The sequence below is a fragment of the Crotalus tigris genome, unplaced genomic scaffold (genome assembly GCF_016545835.1).
Source record: "Crotalus tigris isolate CLP2741 ecotype Arizona unplaced genomic scaffold, ASM1654583v1 scf7180000019630.4133010339:1179603, whole genome shotgun sequence".
NCBI lineage: Eukaryota > Metazoa > Chordata > Lepidosauria > Squamata > Viperidae > Crotalus > Crotalus tigris.
This window is the reverse complement of record NW_024097627.1, coordinates 354,947-380,288: the sequence shown is the minus strand read 5'-3', so window position 1 is coordinate 380,288 and position 25,342 is coordinate 354,947. Positions and strand designations below refer to the sequence as shown.

The 25,342-nt window shown below is 39.0% G+C and overlaps 2 protein-coding genes across 5 annotated transcripts in view; both read right to left on the bottom strand.

The window, feature by feature from the left end:
• Window positions 1-15,510, bottom strand: part of RIC8B (RIC8 guanine nucleotide exchange factor B) — a 35,737-nt gene extending 20,227 nt beyond the window's left edge. Inside the window, exons 1-4 of one of the 3 annotated variants that reach the window (XM_039363909.1) lie at window positions 15,311-15,510; window positions 13,151-13,198; window positions 5,333-5,941; window positions 119-213 (exon numbers count right to left, since the gene is read on the bottom strand). In XM_039363909.1, the coding sequence (XP_039219843.1) occupies window positions 119-213; window positions 5,333-5,941; window positions 13,151-13,198; window positions 15,311-15,388 (830 nt within the window). In that variant the 5' untranslated portion in view covers window positions 15,389-15,510. The remainder of the gene's footprint in view (window positions 1-118; window positions 214-5,332; window positions 5,942-13,150; window positions 13,199-15,310) is intronic. The other 2 variants (XM_039363907.1, XM_039363908.1) reach the window with 2 other exon arrangements.
• Window positions 15,511-22,030: 6,520 nt separating this feature from the next.
• Window positions 22,031-25,342, bottom strand: part of RFX4 (regulatory factor X4) — a 92,716-nt gene continuing 89,404 nt past the window's right edge. For both annotated transcript variants that reach the window (XM_039363905.1, XM_039363906.1), the window contains exon 18: window positions 22,031-24,772. In XM_039363905.1, coding sequence (XP_039219839.1) covers window positions 24,500-24,772 — 273 coding nt within the window. In that variant the 3' untranslated portion in view covers window positions 22,031-24,499. The remainder of the gene's footprint in view (window positions 24,773-25,342) is intronic.

Here is a 25,342-nt window from a genome sequence, read left to right as displayed (position 1 = left end):
TGCTTTATTTTTTTATCTGAAGTATTTTTATGAATGTAATGCATTGTAAAATTGAAAATAAATTTTTTTTACAAAAAAAAAAAAAAAAAAGAATAACTGAATTTGTAATTTCACTAACCTGTGTAATTCTTCAGTTTTATCTTCGGTAGGGCCCAGAGTCAATAAGCAATGACGCAGAATGGCAGTCATATAACGAAATTCATGAGAATCATTCTGTATAAATCCAATTATAAAAAGGAACATATTATATTATGAAGGCTCCACAGCAGAAATTCAAAATCATGAAAAGATATAAAATAAGAAGACGATCACACTATAGAATTCTAATCAATCTGAAAGCTTTTGATACACATATTTTGAATTATTCTTGTTTTAAACTACATGTTCATTAAAGCCAGCAGCCTCCTTCCATCCCATAAACTGCCCCATTCCACAGCACTGTTATTCATGCAGGATTATGTCACTTATGTCCATCATTCTTTTCAGCATTAAATGAGACTTAAATTAAATAACCAGTCCTTATAAATGCCAGGATCCAGCCTCTTAGCTCTATTTTTTCTAGTTTCTATTTGTCACCTGTAATCTAGCTATTCCCTGACTAATACTACACAGCAAAATTTGGAAGTAAAATTGCAGATTTTCACCATCCATCCATATTGGACTGTTGATGAACCTGACCAATCTCCAGAAGATGGCCCATATGTCTTCCTAATACATTCCTGTAGAGAGAGACTTTCAGTCCAGGGATCTATCATTCCCCCTGAATTTGTTTTTTTGAACTAAATCTTGCCCATAGATTTAATTCAGATACTGCCAATTTTCTCTTTAAAAAATAAAAATCTAACTAGCCATTCTTAAATGATTACTAAAAAAGATCTGTATGAGAATCTGACCTGAGAAAATATTATTTTTCAAAAACAGACTTGCCATGTACAATAAAAGTTTGCCCCCTCTGGTCAAGTCATATGTTTCAACGAATTTTTGACGGAATAAAAACCTCCAGAGAATAAACATTTAGATGCAGCAACTTTCTGAAAATTTAGCATTTAATGCATTGTTTGCTTTTTTTTTTTTTTTTGCTTACTGTGAGATTTACAGAAGGACCTTTGCAACTCACACACCAGTTATGAGCATTTTGTAACTGAAACAATGAAAAGCTTCATGCTTTTCAGTCACTCATGATTTGGTCATCTTTTGATTGGATTATTGCAATATATTTATATGGGGCTGCCCTTGAAGACTACTCAGAAGGTACACTAGTCCAGAATGAAGAGTTTAAGTAGCTAGGGGCATGCTAACTGCAAGAACTGAGAAGTTGTTCCCAGTTGGCTTCCAAATGCAATTAAAGTTGCTGGTTGTCATCTTTAATCACATACTGTATCTTGGGTCAGGGATATATGCTAGACCAGAGGTCCCCAACCTTTTGGGCACCAGGAACCGGTTCCATGGAGAGAGGTTTTTCCACAGACTGGAGGGTGTGTGGTTTTGTGTGCTGCCTATATCCCACAGATGGGGCTTTGCTTGTTTGTGCAGACCGATTGCTGGCATGCTGTGGCCCGGTACTGGTCTGCAGATCAGGGGTTGTAGACCCCTGTGTTAGAATTATGTAATTCTCCCAGCTGTTTCTGCTTGTCCAATGAGATGACAGAGATATCCGTTGAGTGCCATCTTTGAAGCAGTGTTACAGCCATGCTACACTTGTACCATTGTTGTTCCTCTCATTTGGAACAGTGTTCCAACTGAAATTAGATCAGCACCAGCCTTGCTGACCTTTTTTTAAAAAATAGCAAAATATAAATATGTAAATAAGCATGGGATCTGAAATGTGGAGTTCATATTTTCTCAAAATATCTCAGTTACTTGCTCCATATCACTTTTAAAGGATATTCTAAAAGTCATTATTTAACTGTAAATTTGGTTAATTAATAGAGTTGGATTGTTTAAAGATGATGCTATGCCCTGAAGCTGAAAAGAGTCTGAATGCTTTAGTAAGGCAATAATTAGAAACTAATCATTTCCCCATAGATGTCTGGGGTGGTATGGTGAACTGAATATGAATAAAGATGAGGCAAAGGCCAAGGAACTGATGAGGAGACCAGTTCCTTGCAATCTCTCCAGATAAGGAGAGGATGGGAGATTGCCCACATGTGCTTTGGCTGGCTGCTCTTGACAGAGGGAAAACAGGACAGCAGTTTTCTGCAATTTGAATGCTGGGAGGATTATTATTAGGAAGACAGGATTAGTCATCTTGTTTGTGACTGCGGCACAGCCTTTTAAAGCACACTAAATTTGCAAAAATTCACTTTCTAATTACTTTCAAAAATGGCCTATTAACTATCTTAAAATGACAAATTTGAAAAGACTTATTGGGTGAGTTTATATTCAGCTCTGAAAAAAAGAAAAAATTAATTACAAGCATAAGAAGAGTTTGAAATGTACTGCAAAAAGTTAAGTAAAATTTTGATCTAAAATGTTATAAGAGTCCGGAGAAATTTGGAATATTGACTTTTACTATGAGGTTTTGGAATTAACTATAAAAACCAAAAACTTTGGGAAACAATTTTGCCTATCTTGACAAATACAAATCACAGAAAAAGATAAATGATTTTAGAAACTGGGCGCTAGAAGGATTAAAGATTTTAAGCCGAAGAAAAAAATACAAGTCTGATGTTAATATTGGAATTTATAAAATGTTATAACAAAAAAGAACTTTCAAGAATCGAGCCAGAAATTAACTACAATATCAACATTGTCAACAATGATGTCTGCTTCTATGGATAGACTATGTCTACAGAATGTTAATGAAAGAATGTGGAACAATTTTTATATGACAAGATAAATGAAAGAATGACAGAGCAAGATAATGATTTGGAAAATGACACTTTACCAAAAAAATGACATTATATAAAAGTAACTGTCTGAAGTTTTAAAAATTAAAAATCAAACAGGAAATACAAATGATAAACTGAAAGAATGACCAGCAAAATGTTTTCTTATATGTGCAAAAAGATTTGTTAAAGCCTTGATGGAATTTGTGCACTGCAATAAAGAAAAATTGAAGAAAAATAAAAGTCTATGGAGATTCTCAGTCATCCAGGTCATGGTTGTCCCAAAGGTAGCTTTTGCAAGAGGCAACTGAATTTTCTTATTTTTCTTTGAAGACATTTCGTTTCTCATCTAAGAAGCTTCTTCAGCTCTGAAGAAGCATCTTGGATGAGAATGAAATGTGTTCAAAGAAAAACAAGAAAGTCCAGTTGCCTCTTGAAAAAGCACCTTTGAAGAGAAATAAAATCCTACAAATATTTCATTGAATTAAAAATTAAGATTGTTAGACATAAATGGAAAGAATATAAAGTTTGTTTATTTGATCAAGGTTAAAATAAGACTTTTTGGGGGGCAATGTTCTGGCAACTCTTTATGGACTTTTTGCTGATATCCCACTTGAAAAGTTGATGTTTTATGGATTTGCTTATATATAAGAGACGGAATATCAGATGAAGAGATATCTGTTTAACCTTATACCATTAAACAACTTTTTATTTGTACTTATGAGAGGAATACTGCAGGTCACATCTTTATACATTTTTCTTTTTCCTTAATATATTGTCTTTTCTTTTACTTTTTTCTTGCACTTTTTAATTCTTTCCATTTTCTTCTCTTTCTCTAAGTTCCATTTGTATTATTTTTACTCTTGTAATTAAAGTACTTAATACAAATTTGTAAGAGACTTCTGCATATATCATATTCACTATTGTCTTATTCTGAACCTATAAATGACTCACACTCAAATTTGCAGAAAGAGGTAATGTTTAATTTTGAAGTAACATGAGGTTGTATCAGTACTTAGGGTTTCCCTGAAATATACAATTAAACCAGAGATGCCTAACCTCTTGCATACAACTGTATGTGTTTAGTTAAATTGCAAGGTATTTTCTAAAAATATGAGATGTTTAGTCTACTATTAGAATAAGATAGCTCTGTTTTAAGGAATCTATTTGTTATATTACCCAAAACTGATGTACAAAATATAGAACATCTGTTACTTTATTTTTTAAAAAAATTGCACCACTAAATGACAGACATTGGATTGATATTCATAATGAATTTCCATTCCCTCCTTTCCAATTAATTTTTTCCTCTCCTATAACGTGAACACTGAGAGCTGACAACCTACTGCTTTTCAGACATACTTTACTTCAACACCCAGCAATCTTAATCAATATAGGGAATCAAAATAATGATGGAAACTGTAATTCATCAATATACAGACAGTTTCAGATCATAGTTTTAACTTGCATTCTCCTTATGTAGGCTTTTGACTTTTCTCTTTGGGGCATCAATGATGGCAGAATGTTGTCAAAATGCACCCAATAAAATTTAGCATTCAAATAGCTTATTGGAAGTATGTAATTTCTGGAATGAGAATTATTAGCTTACGTATTATTTTTCTTCCTGTCACACTACAATATATTTCTCTGAAATGCTAATCTACTGATATTTGCCTCAATCTATCTTATTTATTTAAGGTTTCTTTGCTATATATTAATTTGACATGAATTAACTTTGCAACAATTTGCTGTTCTAATTTATTTGGTGTTTGCATGTACACAGTGAAAGATATGTACACATTTAACTAGGAGCTATGGGAATACCTATCAGAAATGTTTATAAACAAGTAAAGGAAACAGCTATTCTTTCCCTTAGTAGTTCGGTACTTTTTGGTTATGCTATTTGCAAGCCAGCGAAATAGAGAGTAAATATATCCTTTGGTATTCCATCACTAGTTGAGATAATGTTTTGAAACAGAACTAAACTGCTGCCATTTGGAAATGAAAAAACAACTGAGTATTTTATCCATACATACAGGTAGTCCTCGACTTCTGACAACAATTGAGCCAAAAATCTATGCCGTTAAGTGAAATATTTGTTGAGTGAGTTTTGTTCCATTTTACAACCTTTCTAGCTGCAGTTGTTAAGTGAATAATTGAAGATCGCAAAAGCTGTTCACATGACCCCAGGACACTGCAACCGTCATAAATATGAACCAATTGCCAAGTATCCAAATCTTGATCACATGACCACAGGGATGCTGCAGTGGTTGTAAGTGTAAAAAAATCATCATAAGTCACTTTTTTCAGTGCCACTGTAACTCTGAATGGTCACTAAATAAACTGTTGTAAGTCAAGGGCTACCTGTAGTTTGTTCTGGATAAACTTACTGACTGTGGCCTGCCTGCCTCTTTGGGCTGTATATAGCTGCATCCATAAACATCAACGCAGAAATCTACAAACAGAAATAAATATGATCGGAATGATCTCAATTCAAGCCTTACCTCACTGTGTACATTCCAGCTGTCAAGAGTGACGTTAAAGAGAGCTTTCAATGCTTCAATGGCACAATCTGTTTCTTGAAGAGACAATTGTGACATCTCTTGGTCTTCAGCTGTGGTGTACTTATCTGTCCACGTTATGCTAAATGCACTTTCCAAGGCCTGAGTCAACAGGGGCAAACCCTGGAGGTCATTACGCAGCTGGGATCTGATATCTGTGTGCAGGAGGGAAAGGAGAAAGAGGAGTCGTAGATCAAAGCACTTAATGTCTTCCACAAATTGCTGGTCCTTGCACTTTCTCAGAAGATTGCAAAGCATAGCTGCCAAGTTCAGTTCTAAACTGAGTTTCTGGGCAGCTGGGCTATTAAAAACAATGTTGCAAAGGCATTTTAAAGCTTCCACTATGACGGGAAAATCAGTCACATCCTCCAAATGATCTTCCAGAGTATCCAGCTTTGCTAGCTTCATCAAGGTTTGCATGTTGGTCTTTGTCGTTACAGGAACTAAGACTTTCTTGTCTCTTGAGAGGATGCGAAGAGCTTCTAGGCAAGTGACTCTATAGGATGTATTTATATCTTTGCTTAATAGTTGCAATATTCCTTCACATAGTTGCTAAATAAAGAAGATGGAAAAACAGATATTATTTCCTCTGGAATATACAAATCCATAATCACAAAGTTTTAATGGTCTTCATAATGTTTATTTATTGTGTTCTCTACTTGGTTTATTGCTAGAAAGTTATTAATAAGTCTGGAAAGTATCACTAAAAAAACCAACTCCCATCCACAACCAGATCTAAAATCTTGTTTATTTTGAACATACAACTGTTATTACAAAGACAATGACTAAAAGAATACAAAGTATGTTCCAGAATCAGGACATGTCAGAATGTTTATATTCAGTTTTTAGGCTGTTCTCCATTTCTCAGCCCCATTTGGTGTTTCATGAGGTGAAAACTCTCACATCTCAGTTAAAAACTTGTATTTCTCCGGTAATATCTATAGGCAGTTCATCCCTATGGATTTCTGCTTGAATCAATAAGGCTTATATCCAAACTATGATCCATTTCACTCTTGTGCTTGTTTGGTGTTGTTTTCGCTACCTCTGTGCAAGCATGTGCTTGGAATAATCACTGTCAACCAAATAGAAACACTGTATTATATATGTTACCGTCCAAGATTTAGTTTAGAAATGTATTCCAGAAAACAATCTAGCTGAGCTTGGCAGTTATTACTATCAAAACTACGTAAATGGAACTAAAATAAAATAAAACTGATCTGCAATAAACTCCTTCCACAGTTTGGTGTGTCTCTTCTTTAGAAACAAGCAATTATTGCAACAGGGTCTAATAACTGGAAAGCAAAATATAAGACCCCAGGCAGTCCCCAGTGTTTTGGATTCACCAAGATTTGTTTGCCAAGTACATGATGTTCCTTGCCTCCTACACAAATAATTGTCATTGTGTCATGCTCGATTGGCCTTAAGATTTTGTAGTTCATTATGCTGAGGGGTTTTTTTGTCCCAGGAACATCCCAATCCTAAATTCTCAATTGATTTTGATTAACTCCTCAGTAGGAGGCTCATCAAATGTTTTTAAATTTATTGAACACAATAGAGGCTTGTAGCTTTTCACTAGGAAGTTATGTTATAATGAAGTACATAAGAACTCTTTGGATAAATTAAATAATTAGCTGATCTCCCCTTTCCAGCTTCTTGATAACTCAACTCAGACTGCAGAAAGTCAACATCATTCCCACTATTGATTCTACATGGCACAGAACCAAAGTCCTTGACATTAGCAACCACATTAGCAACTGAGTTCAGGTAGGCAAGCAAAAAAAAAAAAGCATCCTACCAGGATAAACCACTGTATGTTAATTTCCTAAGCTGATAAACTGTGCTAAGCCATAAATCATAATTTACAAAACACAATGGCCAAACTCATTCTCCACATTGAGCCTAATTGTACTGTCTAACATGGTGTTTCCAAACCTGGATGCAAATCTGAGACAGTTTAATCTAAATATCTGGAGGACACCAGCTTGGGGGAAGGCTATCTTAGAATGGTATGATGAGAACATAATCAGACAAGAAATAGCAAAGGGTCTGATTTTTGATCACTGTAATTTGCTACTGTCTAGAGCAGGCATGTCAAACAGCCGGATGCATCATACTGAAACCGTGCCACCCCTATTGCCGGCAATGGGGGAAAAGTCGCGATATGTCGCAAGTTAAACATGCCTGGTCTAGAGAAAGCCACAAGATTTGATGAATCTTAAGAAGTGGGCTGCTTGGCATATGGAACTTTCTGGTAATAAATGGATTAGTTGTTAAAAGACACCAGGATGATTTGTGACTTTTGCTCCAACAGATTAACATGACTGCTTGACAGAGAACATAGATGGTAACTGCTGCCCAAAGACTGCTTCTTTGTACAAACTACATATAAAATTAAAACACACCAAGAGAATTTGTATTTAGTTAAAACAACCAAGAAGGATGGATTTTCTATCTTTGGATAATGCTGAAAATATTACAGTATAATTTTTAATGGTTTTGATCATAAACATTCCTCTGGTGAAGTTTTAAAATACATGCTGGTCATTTGGGTTTAATAAGAAATATACTTCCTCAAATGTTACCAACCATAATCAAATGAATCTGAACTGGCTGGCAACTGAAATGAGACAAGGAAAAAGGCAGGGTAAATGCACATAAGCCTCCATAAAGAGCTAATTTCCATATTACAGTAGTAAATGGTAACAATAGTTAACCAAGCCATATTTGTTTTTCAACAACTTAAATCATTTCCATGGTCAGCCAATCAAATTAATGAAGATAAAAGAGTTTAAAATTTAAGCTAAGCAAACAGCCCTAAAATGTATTTTTAGCGGCAGAATAAATGAATGATTAGAAACAACTAATAAATTATTTAGTAGAAGCAGAATCTGAACTACCCTTATTAAGTTAAATTCATTAAGCAGATCAGTGGCTGGGATTATATAGCATGCCAATTATCAAACAATTGTTTTTGGCTTAGAATAATGTGAACAAATAAATTACGTTCAAGGGAAGGACCTCACTTTGACACCATGGGTTGTGTTAGCTTATTAATTGCAACTGTGACTTAGTGGTATATGGAAAAGGTGATAATTTGTATTTTCTTAATGTCTGTGGAGAGTCTCAGTCATCTAGATCATGGTTGTCTCAAAGATGCTTTTTCTAAAGGCAACCAGACTGTATTTTTCTTTGAGGAAGAAGACGACGTTTCGCTTCTCATCCAAGAAGCTTCATCAGTTCTGGCTGGATGGTGGGGTGATGAAAGGATTAGTTCTGACAGGAACTAATTTGTATTTTTTTTTCTTAGTTTTTATACCTCAATCAAATCTTTATATTATTTGATATCCAAATGAGTCTCAAATAAGGTGAGAACAGCAAAAGTAAAGAGGAAAGAAACCAGGAACTGGCAAATTAACCAATTACAATTTGCTTATCTGTAAATATATGCTTTTTGGATCTGTATAGTTCTCTAGTTTCTAGACCAGAGGTGGCACTCAGAGCCCTCTCTGTGGGCACACAGGCCATGCACTGGAGATGGCAACAGTCTTCTTCAACCAGCCGCCCACTAACTTGCCAAGGTCCCACATGGCCTGAAGCATCCCAGCACCCATGCGCTCGCTGGCCTCTGTGTGCAGGGGCCGATGGTGTCAGGCAGCAGCCGCCTCTGCCACACTTTGCTCTGTGACAATGGCACCCCTGCCTGCCTCGCCTTGCCTCGCCTCACCCCGCAGGACGAGCCTGCCCACTGCCCCACCTGCCAGAGACCCCCTGGATCTCCCCCAACCCTAACTGGCCCCCACAGGCATCCCTCCCAACGAGCAACATCGAGGTGATCACGCCCACCTTGGCCACTCCCACCTAATCTGCCATGACCACCTGGGCCATGCCCACCTGGCACCCGGCAATAAATAAGTGGGTTTGGGGTTGCAGTTTCGGCACTCGGTCTCTAAAAGGTTCATCATCACTGTTCTAGAGAATGCATGCAGCCTCATACCATGTGTTTATACACTGTTCCTATTTTAAGAATTTATTCTTCCAGCAGCCTTCTCTTCTGCAAAAATCACAAGAATCAGTCCTACTACATATATATGTACTTTACAGTTAAAAGAAATCCAGGTTTGAGGGAAGCTTAGGATTTATGTGAAAAATGCTAACTCCTGGGAACAGCAAAAGGTCTCAGATTTATGAAACATTAATTAGATGCTAGCAATGCTGAAAGCAACTCCTTTATATGCAATGCTTTACTGGCACGTATGAGAGTTTTTATAGCTGCATTATTCAGAAACTTGCCTATAATTTCCATCTTCTTAAGTACACTATAATACTCTCAAAGGAACCATAAATTTTGTTTCCCTTTATTCTTCTGATCCAACAGCTTGATGTCTTTTGGAATTGGGGCTCTCATTAATTTCCTAATACTTATTTCCTAGATTCACCAAAACCTAGATAATATCGCTATCCCTAGAATTGAGGGATAGACTGACAAAGATTCGGGGAAGATTTCAGCATGGAGAAAGAAAGAGTGCCTGAAACCAGCACCCCGGCAGTTGCTGCTGCCCCAGAGGGGGGAGCGCAGGCCAGCGCGCCGGTGGAGAATGAACTTTTTTCAGGCCTCTCCGTTGGGGGCAAGGCCCAAGTCGTGAGGACAGCTGATCTGGTCATTGGAATGGACCCTACCCAGTAGAAATTCCAGACACCTCGAGACAGCCTTGCCACAATCAAGTGCTTTGAAGGCGGATGAGGTTGAGATGCAAAGAGGGGATTCCCACACGTTGCATTTCCCAGATCAGTGGAGAACCATAAAATCGACTACCGCAGAGGATTTGGGTGAGTAGAAGTACCTGTCTGCAGCCCATAGTCAATCAGTGGAAAAGTTGGTGGAAAGATTTGAGGAACTAGAAATGAAAAGTGGAGAACAACTTTCCCGTCCCTCATACATGAGCGTTCATGATGATTGGCGAGGAAGCCACCAACTCCTGCCAAGGGGAGCCTCCAGTCCCACCTCTGCAGATCAGGCAGCCTCCCCATCCTCGAAGCCACCTACCATGGCCTCCAGCCCCACAGGGACAACAGCTCCAGTTGTCGCCCCTCCAAAAGCCCAGATCGCCGCTGATGAGTTAAGAGCCCAAGCCGTCACCGGGATAGTCAAACCTCAGATTAACGTGCTTACCGGCCACCTAGCCCAGGACCCATACAGCAATGGGGGAGGCTGCAGCCTCCACAGGTGGGGAGCCAGCAGTCACTGATGGTGGAGCAGCCAAGCTGGGGGTGGCCACAGCCCCCAAATGTGCAACAGCAGATGGGGGTCTTGCAACAACCAGGGGTGAAGCTGCCACCAGAGGGTCAGCAATCACTAGAAGTACAGCAGCAATGGGGGCTGGCCGCCACCTCCGAACATGCATCAATCGCTTAAGGGCCCGCAACCGATGGGAATCTAACAACCACCTCCGGGGCCACTGGGGGGCCTACAGCAACTGGGGATACCACAATCCCTTGCAGGCCAACAGCAGTGGGGATGGCAGCAGCTCCCAGTCATGCAGCAACCACTGGGAGGCCCGCAGCACCTGGGGGTGCCATTACAGCAGCCGTGAGACCATTGGGGATCATACAGCAGTTGGGGATGCCGCAGCCACGAGCAATGCAGCAAGAGCTGTGGGGGTGGCACCAGCCCCGGAACGTGCAACAACCACTGGGAGGCTTGCAGCAACTTGGGATATGGCAGCCACCATGGGGGGGGCAGCAACAATTGGGGTGCAACATCCACAGTGGGGAGGCCAGCAACCACTGGTGGTGCCACCTCTTAGAGCAACCTTTGATGGGGATCCAGAGAAGCTGATCTTTTTCCTCAACCAGGTGCGCTCTCACTTGAACCACTGTGCCTATTTCTACCTGAACCCAGCTGCTATGGTTGACGTGGTTGCTTCCAGCTTGGAAGGGGAAGCATCTGAGCAAGCACCCAAGCTGGAGGACCCTCATCTCTTCCTCCTAGGGCTGAGAGCAAGGTTTGAGGACCCATCCATTGCCCTCGAAGTGGAAGAGCAAGTTCACAAGATAAAGCAAGCCGGCAGGCCTGCAATGGAATACGTACGAGAGTTTTGCAAGACAGCCAGCCGAATAGAGAGGTGGCCTGAGCAATCCCTAGTCCATCACTTCAAGGAGGGATTGCATGACCACCTCTCCCAGGTTTGTATCTATCGAGCAGTTCCTGCAAGAATGGTACCAGGCAGCAGTAAGACTGGAGGTTCAGCTCGCCCGCTATAAGAAGCCACCCTCACAAGAAGACGAGCCGAGGCCAGATCAACCCAAATGACAGCCACCCCCCTCCTGAAAGCCTCCAACCGCTATGGCTACTGACAATCCCAGACTACCTGCAGGCCTACTGATCAAGTGCTTCAGATGTGGACAACAAGGACATCGAGCAGCGAGTTGTCCAGTCCCTTATCCTCAGAAACAGAATAGACCGGGACCACCAGTGAGAAAGAAACCAGCTCAGCAGCTGGCGAAAGAAAAATCCAACTGGATCACACAGGAACCTGTCGCCCAAGTCACGTCCAAGAACAGGTTGTAAAATGAACGGGTTGTAAAATGGGGAAAAACCCACTTAACAAATACCTCGTTTAGCAACAGAAATTTTGGCCTCAATTATGGTCATAAGTCGAGGACGGTAAAACTTGTTCTCAATACCAACCATCTGCAGACACCATTCTGAAGGATAAAATTTTCATTTGTCTGTTTCATTTTTCTTTTTTCTATGATTGGAGTACTGATCCCACAACCAGAGAAACTCAATGTACATATAAGTGTTTTCCAAAAAGGGACAAATTTGCATATAATGTAGAAAATCATGAAATTAGTTACTAGAAAATGTAGGCTTGGGATCCCCCTCGTACAGTGCAGAATAAGCCTGCAGTCACCATCAATTTATCTATTTTTTAAGAGGCATCCTGAATCACCAACAATATTGCAATAATCCAATTTGTATAATGTTGTGGAAAAATTAAAGTAAATAACTACCCATGTTTTTTAGTTCAAAGGCATGACCTAAACAAAAAAGCTTGAGAAGCAAACAAGCAAATTAAACAACTCATGTTTCAACGCTGCTAACATCGGATGTTCTTGCTTTGACAACAGATGGGAATGTAGCCATCTTTTCTCTTTCGCTTTTAGAGTTAGTTGATGCTGGGAGGGGGGATGTGGATAAGAGTCCAGTTAGTCGTAACAATAATAACTCAGCCGTGGGAATCCAAGGTTATTGCGCCCAGAATTGATAAAGATTTGGCGGGCTGGAGAGCTGGGGAGAAAGCCCGCACTTCAAATTAATTGGGGAATGTGATTTATGACTGTTAATTGGAGGAGGGAATTGTGCTTTGCTACTTTGTGCTCAGGGAAGGGGAATTCAGTTTTTGGTTTTAACTATGTAGTGCTGATAGTTTGTTTCTCAAATAAAAGATTCTTTAAGATAAACAATGCCTCAAAGTTCTTTTGAAGAGTTTCATCTGTCGGAACCATGTCATCATGTGCATTTAGGATGCCTGCTTCCTCTTTGGGAACGAAATGTTGGTTGTTGCTATTATCAATTCAATTGCCATGTGTGAAAAATGTTTTTTCTTCTGTACCTTCAAGTACAATAACATAATTGTATTGCTGTTGTAAAAGCTGTCAGCTTCAATCACATGCGTACTACTCAACCAAACCAAACTTCATATATCATAATATTTTTTCATGTACATACAGTTTGATGCCCGGAATTAACATGCTTACCTTTCTTTTTTCTTCATCTGATGACTCAAATTTGAAAGTAGACCTATTCTGAAGAGATAAGCAAAAGTCATTTTTTTTAAAAAAATTGTGAATATACATTTTTCATACACACTTGCAGTTTGCTAAAACAAACTTTAATTCAATGTCTGAACCTTTACCAAAATTGAGTTAGTTTTGAATTAAACATGAATACAGATTAGCAAGCAATTCATTTGCCTTCTATACCTATGTTTAATTGGAGAAATGGAAATCTGAGGCACAGTTATTGAGGCTTAATACATTTTTTTACAATTACGAATGATCATGTTGGACAGAGCAGCCCTAACCCACTTAGGACTGCAGAGTTAGCGATTTTTCCCCAGCCAGGTGACAAACCACCCTCTGAAATGCCAGCCTTAATACTCTTGACAGTGCAATCCTAAGGATGCATACTTAGAATGAAACCCCATCAACTCAGAGGGGTTTATACAGGATTGCTCTATCAGAATTATTACAACAGAGCTATTAGCAAAAGGCCCTTACCAAGACAGTGCCAAGATGGATTTTACAAAGTTTGAGTTCATGGACAACAGGTTACCATGACTATTAACCATGGCAACAAAAAGGAAGCTAGAAGTGAATATGCCTATTAAAATATTCAGCAGTGAAAGAGTTATTGCATCAAATATGTGGCAAGAAGCATCTCAAATTTTAATCCGCATACAAACATCTGGGACTACATAATGCAAGTAGTAATATGTTCTAACAAATTATAGGATGTGTTTTGACCCAAGTTAAAAAAATTCTTGAGATCACCATCAAGCAATAGATATTTCAACCAGGGCCTAGCAAATTATTTTAACTAGACATTTCAATTATCTTAGCAATATACTATCAAGCAGTATCGATTAGCAGTGTTGCTAGAGCTGTCTTTTTAGTAGCCAAGCAACTACCTTTGGGGGGAGGGCAGGCTGCTGAAGGTAATTTTGTGTAGAGGAGTACCCAAAGGAGTAGAACTTAATTACTCAACTCATAATACAGAAAAACAAACAAAGGTTTATATCTAACCAAATGAGAAATTTTGCTTTCCATTCTTCAAATTATAAAAATTATAAAAAATTATAAAAAAAAAAACAAAAATCCTAAAAATGAGGAAAGTTCAAAGAGAAAAGGTGTAAAATATGATCCTGGAGAAAAAATAAATCAGTTACTTATTTTCATGGAACTTAATATTTGACAATTTTTTTGTCTCAGAAGTGTCACTTTTACACAAAGTGTAAAATTATAATTCTAACTGTTACAGAACCTTTACTGTGGTTAAGTGTCATGGATTATTGATATAGACTTTGTTGAATTCATTGCGTAAGCTTGCATTTTCGTATGCATACACAGAAGAGGAAGTAACGTGACCCTAAAGGAAGTGGGAAAGGTTTTTGAGAATCTATGCATTATATTCTGGAAAAATATAAATATTGAAATAGCAGAAATTACAGCCTACAATAGTGATGGTGATCACCATGGCAGTACTGGATGTTGGGCAGAAAATGCATGATGGGTAAAATTTAATAGCATTTGCTCAAAAAAAAAGATAAGAGAAAATAATATTATTACTGGGAAAGATACAAGAAATGGATTAAGCCTAGAAAGAAAAACATCCTTGGTGTGGATGATAGGCAGAGCTGAATGCTCATATTTGGCAGAACAAAAAAAGTCATCTTTCCATTAGACAAAGGTAATGATGGCGTAGCATTGCATGGCATGGAAGAGGTAAGGACGTGGCAATCTTATACACTATTACCCAGATTATGCACTTTGCTGGGAGTGTCGAGGTGGGGTGGTGGTGGTACAAGAACTGGCTTCTCTCGAGAACAGCAAGGGAGGATCCGTCTTTGCTCTAGGCAGCCCAGACCCTAGTGAAGGGCTCAGAAAGGATGCCCAGAGGACTGGCGGGAGGGATGGGCTTCTCTTCAGAGGCTTCTTTATCCTAGCGTCATGCAAGGGTGCATGGACTGCAACTCCCATTCTCCCCAGTGCACCAGACTTAATCCAAGTGGGAATTATGGGCGTTGCTTCTTCAGCACCTGGAGGGCGGAAGATGGGAAGGGTGCCCCGAAGGCTACCGGCTGACAAAGGGGGGCGGTGCCGCTAACAGAGCGAGGACCAGCGGAATCTTGTCAGTACCTGTTCATTGAAGCGGCTCAGGACCTGCTCAGCCCCGTCTCTCCCTCCGACCGCTGCCAGCGCCGCTTCCACCGCCATTCTTGACTAGGGCGCGGCCAGACGGCCAGCTCCTTCTCACGGCCAGGAAGCAGCAGCAGCGGCAGCAACCACCACCCCTCTCTCGCTCTTTTTTTTTTTTAACTCTTCTACCTTTGACCTCGAATGACGCCACGGTAAGCCCCAGCAACCGTCCCGGCCTCTGGAGGCAAAATGGGTTTCGATTGGCTAACGGGAAGCCGAAGAGGCGGGTGAGTCTCCTTTTATTGGTTGCGTGTTATTTACTTCGGGGAGGAGAGGGATGTTGCGGAAGAAATGGATTCTTAGAAGATACTACATTTTCCGGCAGGCTTTGGAGCCGCACTTGAAGACGCTAGAAAGGATGTATTGCATTATGGAGGATTTTCCCCCTCTATTTGGCGGAGCGTTGATCAACAAAGGAGAGGATGGAGGTGGGGAAGTTAGAATGGGACTCGTGTGTATACGAGTGAAAAGCACGATTCCTTGGGAATAAGTTGTATTACATGGGGTTTATGTTATTGCGTTCCTCGTCCGGTGATCTGAAATGGATTTCAATTTCTCTCGCTCCCTCCCCTCCTAGGTAGCACAGTCCCTCCCCCTCTGTGTAGCGTATACATATCTTGCCCATGCTAGCAAGATCGCTCTGACAATAGCCACACTAAACACACCTCAGTGTAAATCGAAATTATGAGATGAGAACAGAATTTTAATTTAAGCTCTAATTCTTAGGGGGAAAAGTCTTGAATGTCTATCTATAGATGAAAATAGACCTGTTCAATATGCGGAGCTATCTACATTCAGGCATGAGAATCAGTTTAGTGTAATGGTTAAAGTACCAGCTAGCTAGAGACTCTGAGTTCTAGTCCCACCTTAAGCCTGAAGCCAACTAGGTGACCTTGGAACAGTCACACTATTGCTTAACCTTAAGGAGGCAAAGACAAACCACTTCCAAAAAAACCTCCGCAAGAAAACTGCAGGGACTTGTCCAGGCAGTCGCTAGGAGTCAAAAACAGATTTAAAGGCATCCCCCACCCTCCCAAAAAAAGTTTACATGCGTACAATATATGTGTGTTTGTTTTCTCTTTTTTTGTCTTGGTTATTCTTAATATGATAATTAAAATATTTTCTACATTTTATTTCCATTTAACCTCAATCTGGAATTGAAAATGACGTTTCCTGCATTAGGTCAATGCAGGATTCTAATCCACCAAAAACTACTGTATTACCATAATAAATGTTGATTTGTTAAAGTCCTTGATACAATTTTTGCTGTAACATATTCCAACACGGCCAACTCATTAGACAAATATTATTTTTTTGGTTTTATGGATAACATTTGCTCAAGAGGCACTGGATCACAATTTCTTTGACACTATCAAACTACTTGGTTTATATCATTGTAGATTAGCTCAAGAGATTAATAGTTACTTAATTTAAGTAATTCCCCCATGAGAAGCCAATCTTCCCAGTAGCAGAAGAGTGATAAATGTACTTGATTTCACTTAATTTTTTAAAATTAAAAAAGTTATTAGTATAGCTTTCCCTTGTTAGAAAACCATAGAAATAGAGCATATCTACTGGAAGGATAAATTTAATTATTAGAAATTGCATTGATTTTCTAGCAAGTATACCTTGATGAATGTAACCTGCTCCTAATAAATTATCTTGTGAGAATCTCTGGTTCAATAAACACCAATAAAGTCATTGAAGTGCTCATTCATATGCCTTATGTCCTTCACTATCTTCTCTTTATCTATTTGTCCCCACAAATTGTTTCTAAAGTTCCAATAATCTGTTTAAAAGCTGCACAAGACTTATGACCTATCAACCGATTCTTCTTCATTTGTGGAAAGAAGCCAAAACTAGGAAATGGCCTTCTGCTCTGTAGGTATCACATAACACTTGCTTTCCAGATTGTTTTGAAGATCACACTTAAAAGGATTTTAAAGCCCGAGGGACGTTCACAGAAGGAGTTTGTTCATATAACAGCAACTGCCTCCACAGAGGCAACAGGGAGAGAAGCTCAGTTGACATAGCAAGCTTGAAGAACTTGTTCATTTCTCTGATGTTCTCTGAACATATCCTAAAGTTACGATGTGGGCAACTACCAAAGAAGGAAGCTTTTCCAGCATTGTTAAATGCTTAGTGTACTCATGTATTAAAATGTAAATAAAACTTAAGGACAAAGCATATGTTTATACTTACTAGACCTTTCCAAACCTGCTGTCCAGCAGGCATGAACTGCAAAACACATGTGGTCCTCATTTAGTGACCATTTGCAGTTATGTCAGTAATGAAAAAAGTAACTTTATGATTAATCTCATATTTATGACCTTTACAGGTCTATAAAGCAAAGGAAAGCTGAAGTAAAAACATAAGCACAGTCGAGGTTTCATTTAGCAATCATTTTGCTTAATAGCTGGTCCCAAGTGTGGTCACTAAACAAAGAATCAAGATCACGTGAAGTATTAATACCACTTTACAATTCCTTGGTAAGGCCACACTTGGAATACTGCATCCAGTTTTGGTCACCACGATGTAAAAAAGATGTTGAGACTTTAGAATGAGTACAGAGAAGAGCAACAAAGATGATTAGGGGACTGGAGGCTAAAACATATAAGGAACAGTTGCTGGAATTGGGTATGTCTAGTTAACAGTGTTCCAATATCTCAGGGGCTGCCACAAAGAGGGAGTCAAGCTATTCTCCACAGCACCTGAAGGCAGGACAAGAAGTAATGGATGGAAACTAATCAAGGAGAGAAGCAACCTAGAACTAAGGAGAAACTTCCTGACAGTTAGAACAATTAACCAGGGGAACAACCTGCCTCCAGAAGCGGTGAATGCTCCAACACTGGAAGTTTTTAAGAAGAGATTGGACAGCCATTTGTCCAAAATGGTGTAGGGTTTCCTGCCTGAGCAGGGAATTGGAGTCGATGACCTCCAAGGTCCCTTCCAACTTTTTATTTTTATTATTATTATTATTATTATTATTATTATTATTATTATTATTATTATTATTATTACCTATATTAGCTTTTAATCAGGAAGAGCGTTTCTCAAGATTTTTCAGTAGGTTACTAAATGGACTGAGAAACTAGTCAACAGTGCATTTTATACTTGTGAAGTTATCAGGAAAAAAAGTTAAGGATCAGAAATTAAATGAGAAAATGCAAAATAAATTCCATTTTCTTCTTTGAAGATTGGAGTGTCCAACTAAGTACATGGTGCAAGTTTTCTGATAGTAGCTAAATTTAATCTGCAAGTATTTGGCAGTTGGCTTCAGAAGGTCGTGGCTTTGCAGTCAGTCATATTGGCGCTGATAAGCTGAAGAAGATCAGAATCCATTTTGTTAAAGGCTACTGACCTTCAAAGTAAGTGGAAATCTGGTATTTCACCACCTCCTTGCCTTGCCAGTCCTTCAGACCCTCGGAACATTCACACCTTGTAGGGCATGTATGTCTTGTCAGTCTTTCAGGACTCTCGGAGCATCCCAAAAAATTGACCTGACCTGATTTGTTCCTGGAATCCATTATTTAGCATCTTCACATGTGTCGGGCCGGGGGCGGTCACCTTTCAGGAAACCGTCGAAATTGTGTGGCACCTGTCCACTTGGGGGTGGCCACTCCCGGGTATCCGGGGACCGTTTGGATATCCCAGATGAGCCCCCAAGTTGTTTGGAATGTGGCTCAAGATCCCAAAACAAACAAACTCACTTGGAATTCCAGAAACAAAACTTTATTTGAACAGAAGCACTTGCAAAGGCTTGGTGAGCTGAAGCACACGTACGAGTCCAGCCACACCTTAAAGAGCTGTTTGACACATTTTTTAACCTACCCCCCGATGCAGATTCCCCCTTCCCCTATTGCTCTCAATGCCCCTTCCCTAATCATCCAATAAACTAATCTGGACCGCCTAAAACCACTATCCCTCCCATGTTCCAGGAAGCCCCTTTGTGCACATCTTATCTATCACCATCTAATTTTCTGTTAACAAAGCTCAGTTCTTATAATCACCTATATATTTGTTTCCAGTTATACCTTTGCTAGTTTAAGCCCTAAACTTTATCCTGAGTTTTTGTGTTTCCTCTACTTGCGGTTTCACTTAGCCATTAGCTTCTGCTTTTCTTATTTGTATGTAATTAATTTGTCTGAATTTATGACTTTCAGGTAGTTTCTTCTATCGAACTTTACACTCATAAGAAATTTCTGATTAATAATCTACTCCTTTCATAAACAACCTAAGGAAAAAAGTTATTGAAGTAGGCCTCTGAATTGGGAGTTATGATCATAACTGCTCTTCCAGCATCCTTTTTTTTTTCTCACAATGAATCAGCACAAAGGGCTATCTAACCAGTTCAGGGGTTATCTATAGTCACAAAAAAGTGACAACTGTAACAGAATGAACCTACTAAGAGACATACAAAAGGGAGAATCAAGCCCCATCCTTGGAGATCCAATCTTGAGTGGATAAATCAATACTGATCAGACCATGTCCAAACCAACACATGTTGCACATTCATTGTGGAAATTAGGACCTGAAGAGATGGTATTAATGCCCATGTTGACTGAGAATCTAGATCAGTGGTTCTCAACCTGTGGGTCGGGACCCCATTTGGGGTCGAATGACCATTTCTCGGGGGTCACCAAACAACGCAGTCCACCATTTTCCCCCCCTTTTCCTTAGCTGTGCTACTCCCTTTTATTCTATTGGCTTTTGAAAGCCAGTAGAATAGACTCTCTTGAATAAAGTCTAATTCTATTGGCTTTCAAAAGCCAATAGGAATTGTCCAGGCTGTCTCTGCCCTGCTGAGCCCGCCAAAAGTCCCATTCTGCAAACGGTGCTGCACCAGTTGAGTAGTCCTCGACTTACGACCGGTTGAGTAGTCCTCGACTTACAACCGGTTGGGGGGTCGCGGCATTAAAAAGGTTGAGAACCACTGATCTAGATAGACCCTGATTTATTACTTGGGAAAGGCCCAGACAGCACCTCTATATATTTATATGACCCAGTGGCTGAGAATTCAGAAGCTACAGTATCGCAGTTCCATAGTAACCGAACAGTAACTGAAATACTGTAATTGTGAATGCCCACTAGATTAAGATGACCTTCATGACCACTTTCATACATTTTGTGAAAATTCTGAGGATAGATGACAGACTGAAAAACAATATCCTGAATTGCTAAGAAATATTGCTGAACACAAATAAATCTTTTGGGAAAATAGCCACATAGAAATAGATGTCACCTAAGTCTTCTGAGGAAAACTAATCTGAAATACTCTCATTCTGAATCTTGGTTGGATGTATGTGTTGAAAGCAAAGATCAAGTATAGAGCATGATCTTTCATTAGTATTTAATATCACAATATGAATAAAAGCAAGTTGTAATGGAATAAACTTAAGTCACTCCTTTTTGTGGCTGAAGTGAAATTGTCTTCAAAGAAATAAAATCAGATAGAAGACAACTATTCATGAACAGTCACCAGTGTGTAACTGAAGGTGACTTCCTTCATAATCAAGAGTTATGATATCTCAAGAGTCCCAGAACTGAACATATTTTTGACAGTGAAATCTGTTCAGCTCAAAAGCAAATGACAGAAAGGATGGAATACAAAAGATATTTTTTTAAAAAAATGCTGCTCATCAAATGGGGATGCCATTGTGCGCTGTTCAAAAGCCTGCTTCAATAACTTTTTTCTTTAAATTGATCATTAACTTTTTTTTTTTAGTCTCTTCAAGTCAGTGTTGACTCGTGATGACTACCTGGGCAAGATTTTCAGAAGTAATTTGCCATTGCTTACTTTCTGGATCTGAGAGAGAACCCAAGATCATCCAGCTGGCTTTCGTGTGTGAGGCAGATCTAAATCTCACAGTCTCCTGGTTTCTAGCCTGACGCCTTAACCAGTGCACAAAACCAGCTCTCTAATTTATTACTAAGTGATTATTAAAACACTGGGAGGACAGTGAGAATAGCACCAAGGAACAAGCATAGTAAGAGCCCTCTTCCTTTAAAAAATTGTTCAGTTACAGAAGGTTTCTGATGGGCTATGTCTGCAGAAACTGCTCACGTAATTATAGTTAAGAATAAGCAGCCTTTTAATTCTGTCCTTTCTCCAGCTACCTGAAAAAAAAACTCCTGAAAATCTCTGAAGATTTGGGGGAAGTCTCATTAACCCTCTACATACCACCATATGTTATTCAGGATCAGAAAACAACTTTTTTTGTGGAGGGGAACAAATGTCTTCAAAAGGAGGTATGAGCATATGACCTTACATAATCTATCTTGTCTCAGAACGTTCCTCTTGTACCACCCCACATGGTTTAGGAATCATTTCTACGTACAAGCCATCAACTCTCTAGAGATACTTTGTAGGACAGACAGCAGGAAAGTCTTTCTTTAACTTTGGTTCCAAATTTATTTTATTTTATGTAGTATACAGTAGATATTCTTTCTGACACATTTAGAAGTGTAATATATAAAAACCACCATTCTTGGTTGCCTGTCTAGATCTTAAAATATTTCAAGTTAATTAAGATAATATTGGTTCCATTTTTTTATTTAAGTGTGAAAAGTCTTTATATATATATATATATATACAGTATATATATATATATATATATATATATATATATATATATATATATATATATATATATTGGATAACTGTACAAATAACATAATTCCATTTTAACCATAAACAGTTATCACCACAGTTGAGTGCTATCAAATATTTTATTTACAAAACATTAAAATGCCTGATGCCAGATTTTCTTGTAATATCTTACCCATAGGGTAATAAGTCCACCATAATTACTAGGTGCTTTTTATATAATACAGAAGCATAACACCCTATGTTAATAGTTCTTCTACAAAAAAATTCACAAAGTACTATGAATTTCACCAAAAATACCAATGAAAAATAAGACTCAAAAATACAATTTCTTCTTACTTACATAACACAGAATAGGTTTAAAAAGGCACAACTTTGAAATTTGTATAAATGTAAGGAATTGTCTTAGCAAAGGAATCAGGACCAGGCTTTATAAATTGGTTATCATCTTTTATGGTAAGTCTCACACATAACACTCACTTTCTTTTTGCTCTCGTAAGGTTCTTTCCATAGCGGTTGTCCCATAGGAGCCCAAATAGCCCTCTTCTTGGATGCTTTTCTGCTAATTGCCATAGTTTTAATATCCAACATCAAGAGATATATTTAGGGCTCTTCCACACATCCCAATGGACTACCCAACTACTAGCTATGCTTTGGATCAGTGTTTTTTAATCTTGGCAACTCTTAACATGTATGGACTTTAACTCCCAGAATTCCCCAGGTAGTATACCATTGCCCTAGATCACCAGATTGGTTTACGAGTAACTTCAGGGGAAAGAAGGCCTAGAGTTGTGCCTGGGATCAGATGGAAAGCAATGTGAAGTTATGGAAGGAAGGAAGGATTTCACCAAGGCTGACGTTACACATCCACATGAGATCTGCTCAGTAGGAGAGTATGTTTTTTCCTACCTGGTCTTTACAATATACTCCTTCTCTTTCACACACACAGTAATGTTCTGTGGAAATGTGGCAGCATCTCTTGTAATTAAGGGTGAGTTACCTTTAATAACCATAGAGTAATGTAAATACTGATAACATAGTACAAAACACAGCAATTTAAGGCAGTGATCATTCAATGCTACATATCTTTTTTCAAGGTAACACTTATTTGATCAATAGGAAAGTGCACCATGATATAAAGGTACAACTGAAATTCACCAAAACACAACTAATGTGCTGCTTTAAAAAGCCTCAAATATCATTAGAAACTGAGGACAACAGTAATAACTCTAGAAAAAGCAAGTGAAAATTTTTAAGGAGAGGCAAAAACCTTATTTCATTTTCCTTTAGTAAAAATTTGTTCATTCCAGTATGTTTTCCTTAAACATCACTTACAAAGTCTCAGTGAGAAAATATGGATGTTGATCAAACACTGCACATCAGACATCTTTTCAAATCTCAGATAAGTAAGGCAGTATTATAATCACTGCATTACAGGTTGTGTTGCACAATGCCATTACTTGCATGACATGTGATACTTCGATGGTGCAGGAGCAACTAAGAAGAGCAGTATGGACAGGAAGGAATTATTTTCCATTTTCTTTGATTGTGCTCCCTCCCAATCTGCTTTTCTCAATGGGGACTGCCTACATTCCACTGAGAAGTTAAAATAAGCATATGGAACAAGCATATGAAATGGTAAATAAGTATTTACTTAGGGAGGAAAGCACTGATACCCTTCTCTTGCCTGCCTGCGGTGCACTTTAAAATCTTATCTATTTTTTTAATAGAAGAAATGGAAGCAATCTCATTTTAACCATAGGCGTATTTCTGGCCCATAGGCAAACTGGGTGCTTCTCAGTCAACACTTCTAGTTGTTAAACTGTATAGGTTGATAATGATAAAATGGTAAGCCATGCACTGAAAAGGAAAACATGCCCTCCTCACTGTAAGATCTACCATATCTAGCTTAAGGGTCTAGACATTTTTTAACCATATTAATGGCTGCATTTGAAAGAGGATTTTAAGAAGCTAGCTCCACACAGTTTTAACAACAACAACAACAAAAAAAGGACTCAAGACAGGAAAACGAGAGGATTCTTTTTATGGTAACTTAGTGTAATGTAGGTTATTAAATCAAGATTTGTATTTTTTTGATGATCAGACTGGATGATTTTAAAGTCCATTATGCCTCCATGGTGTTCTGAGGAATATAGGCTTCCCTGATGCAGATAAGGTCTACTGCAATTGTAGGTTTATGAACAAGCAAAGCAGATGGAGAACATTCAGTGATGACTGAGGTGACAACTAACTTAGGGCAGATTCTAGCATGTGGAGAAAAACACAATAAAAGGCACATCTTGGCCTACATAATGCTAATAGCAGCAGTAAAACCTTGCTTGCTTGGAGGAACCATTGCACTGGCCTAGAGAATGCCATGTTTATAGTCATGTGCCGAGGAGATTTCCCATCTTCATAGTCATTACCAATGTCCAGATAAGACTTCTGTTATTCTACTAACAGGCATAGACTTTTTTGTCTGATTTTTATTAAATATGTAGGATTGGTATTACCAGTCATGTTTATTTTGCCCATCCTGTGGTTGCTTCTCCATTGATGTAGGCAAAGCCAGGAAAGTGTTGCATGTGCTCATATTCAGAATTTCTCCGTGTGGTTAATGGGGTGTACATGTCACTGGAATTTCCATATCTTGTGGAATGCATGGATGGACTTGTATAGCAAGGGTTTGCCGAGGGCACCTCTGGCCAGCGAGGTGTAACTGGAGAGGGATGCAGTCTTGGGGTGCTGCTCATCAAGCAGGGTTCCATCCGTGAAGACGGGCTATTGAAAGGGTACTAAAGACACAAAAGTATATTGTGAAAAAAAAATTGTCATGCAACTACATTTCATATCCCCTCACCCGAAAAGAAATAAATAAAATGCAAATTCTGTCAAAGCAGTCTCCTTAACTTTTTATGGTGGGAAATACACAATTACAAAAACTGGTGATTGTGCAAGGGAAAACAAAGGTGGTCTAGGAATTTTAACTAGTATACAATAAATCTATCCCTTCCATCAAATCAGCAAGCACAAGATAAATAATAAAGGTTTGCTATTGCAATTAATACAAAATAAACATTTCTCACATTATATCATATACCAGTGATGGCGAATCTTTTAGAGACCGAGTGCCCAAAAACCACCCCGTCCCCATCGCTCTGCTCAGCCTGTCCCACCCCTGCCCCACCTGCTGGGCCACCCACCACCTCCATGGCCAGGCGCAGATCGCTCAGGCGGCCCTGCAGTGCCATGGTGGACATGCCCTCCATCCGCGCCCCACAGCATCATCTGCGTGTGACGGGGTGCGAGGGTGGAGTCTTGCCCCTGCTGCCCAGCTGCCATGTGTTTGGCTGCACTGCTCCATG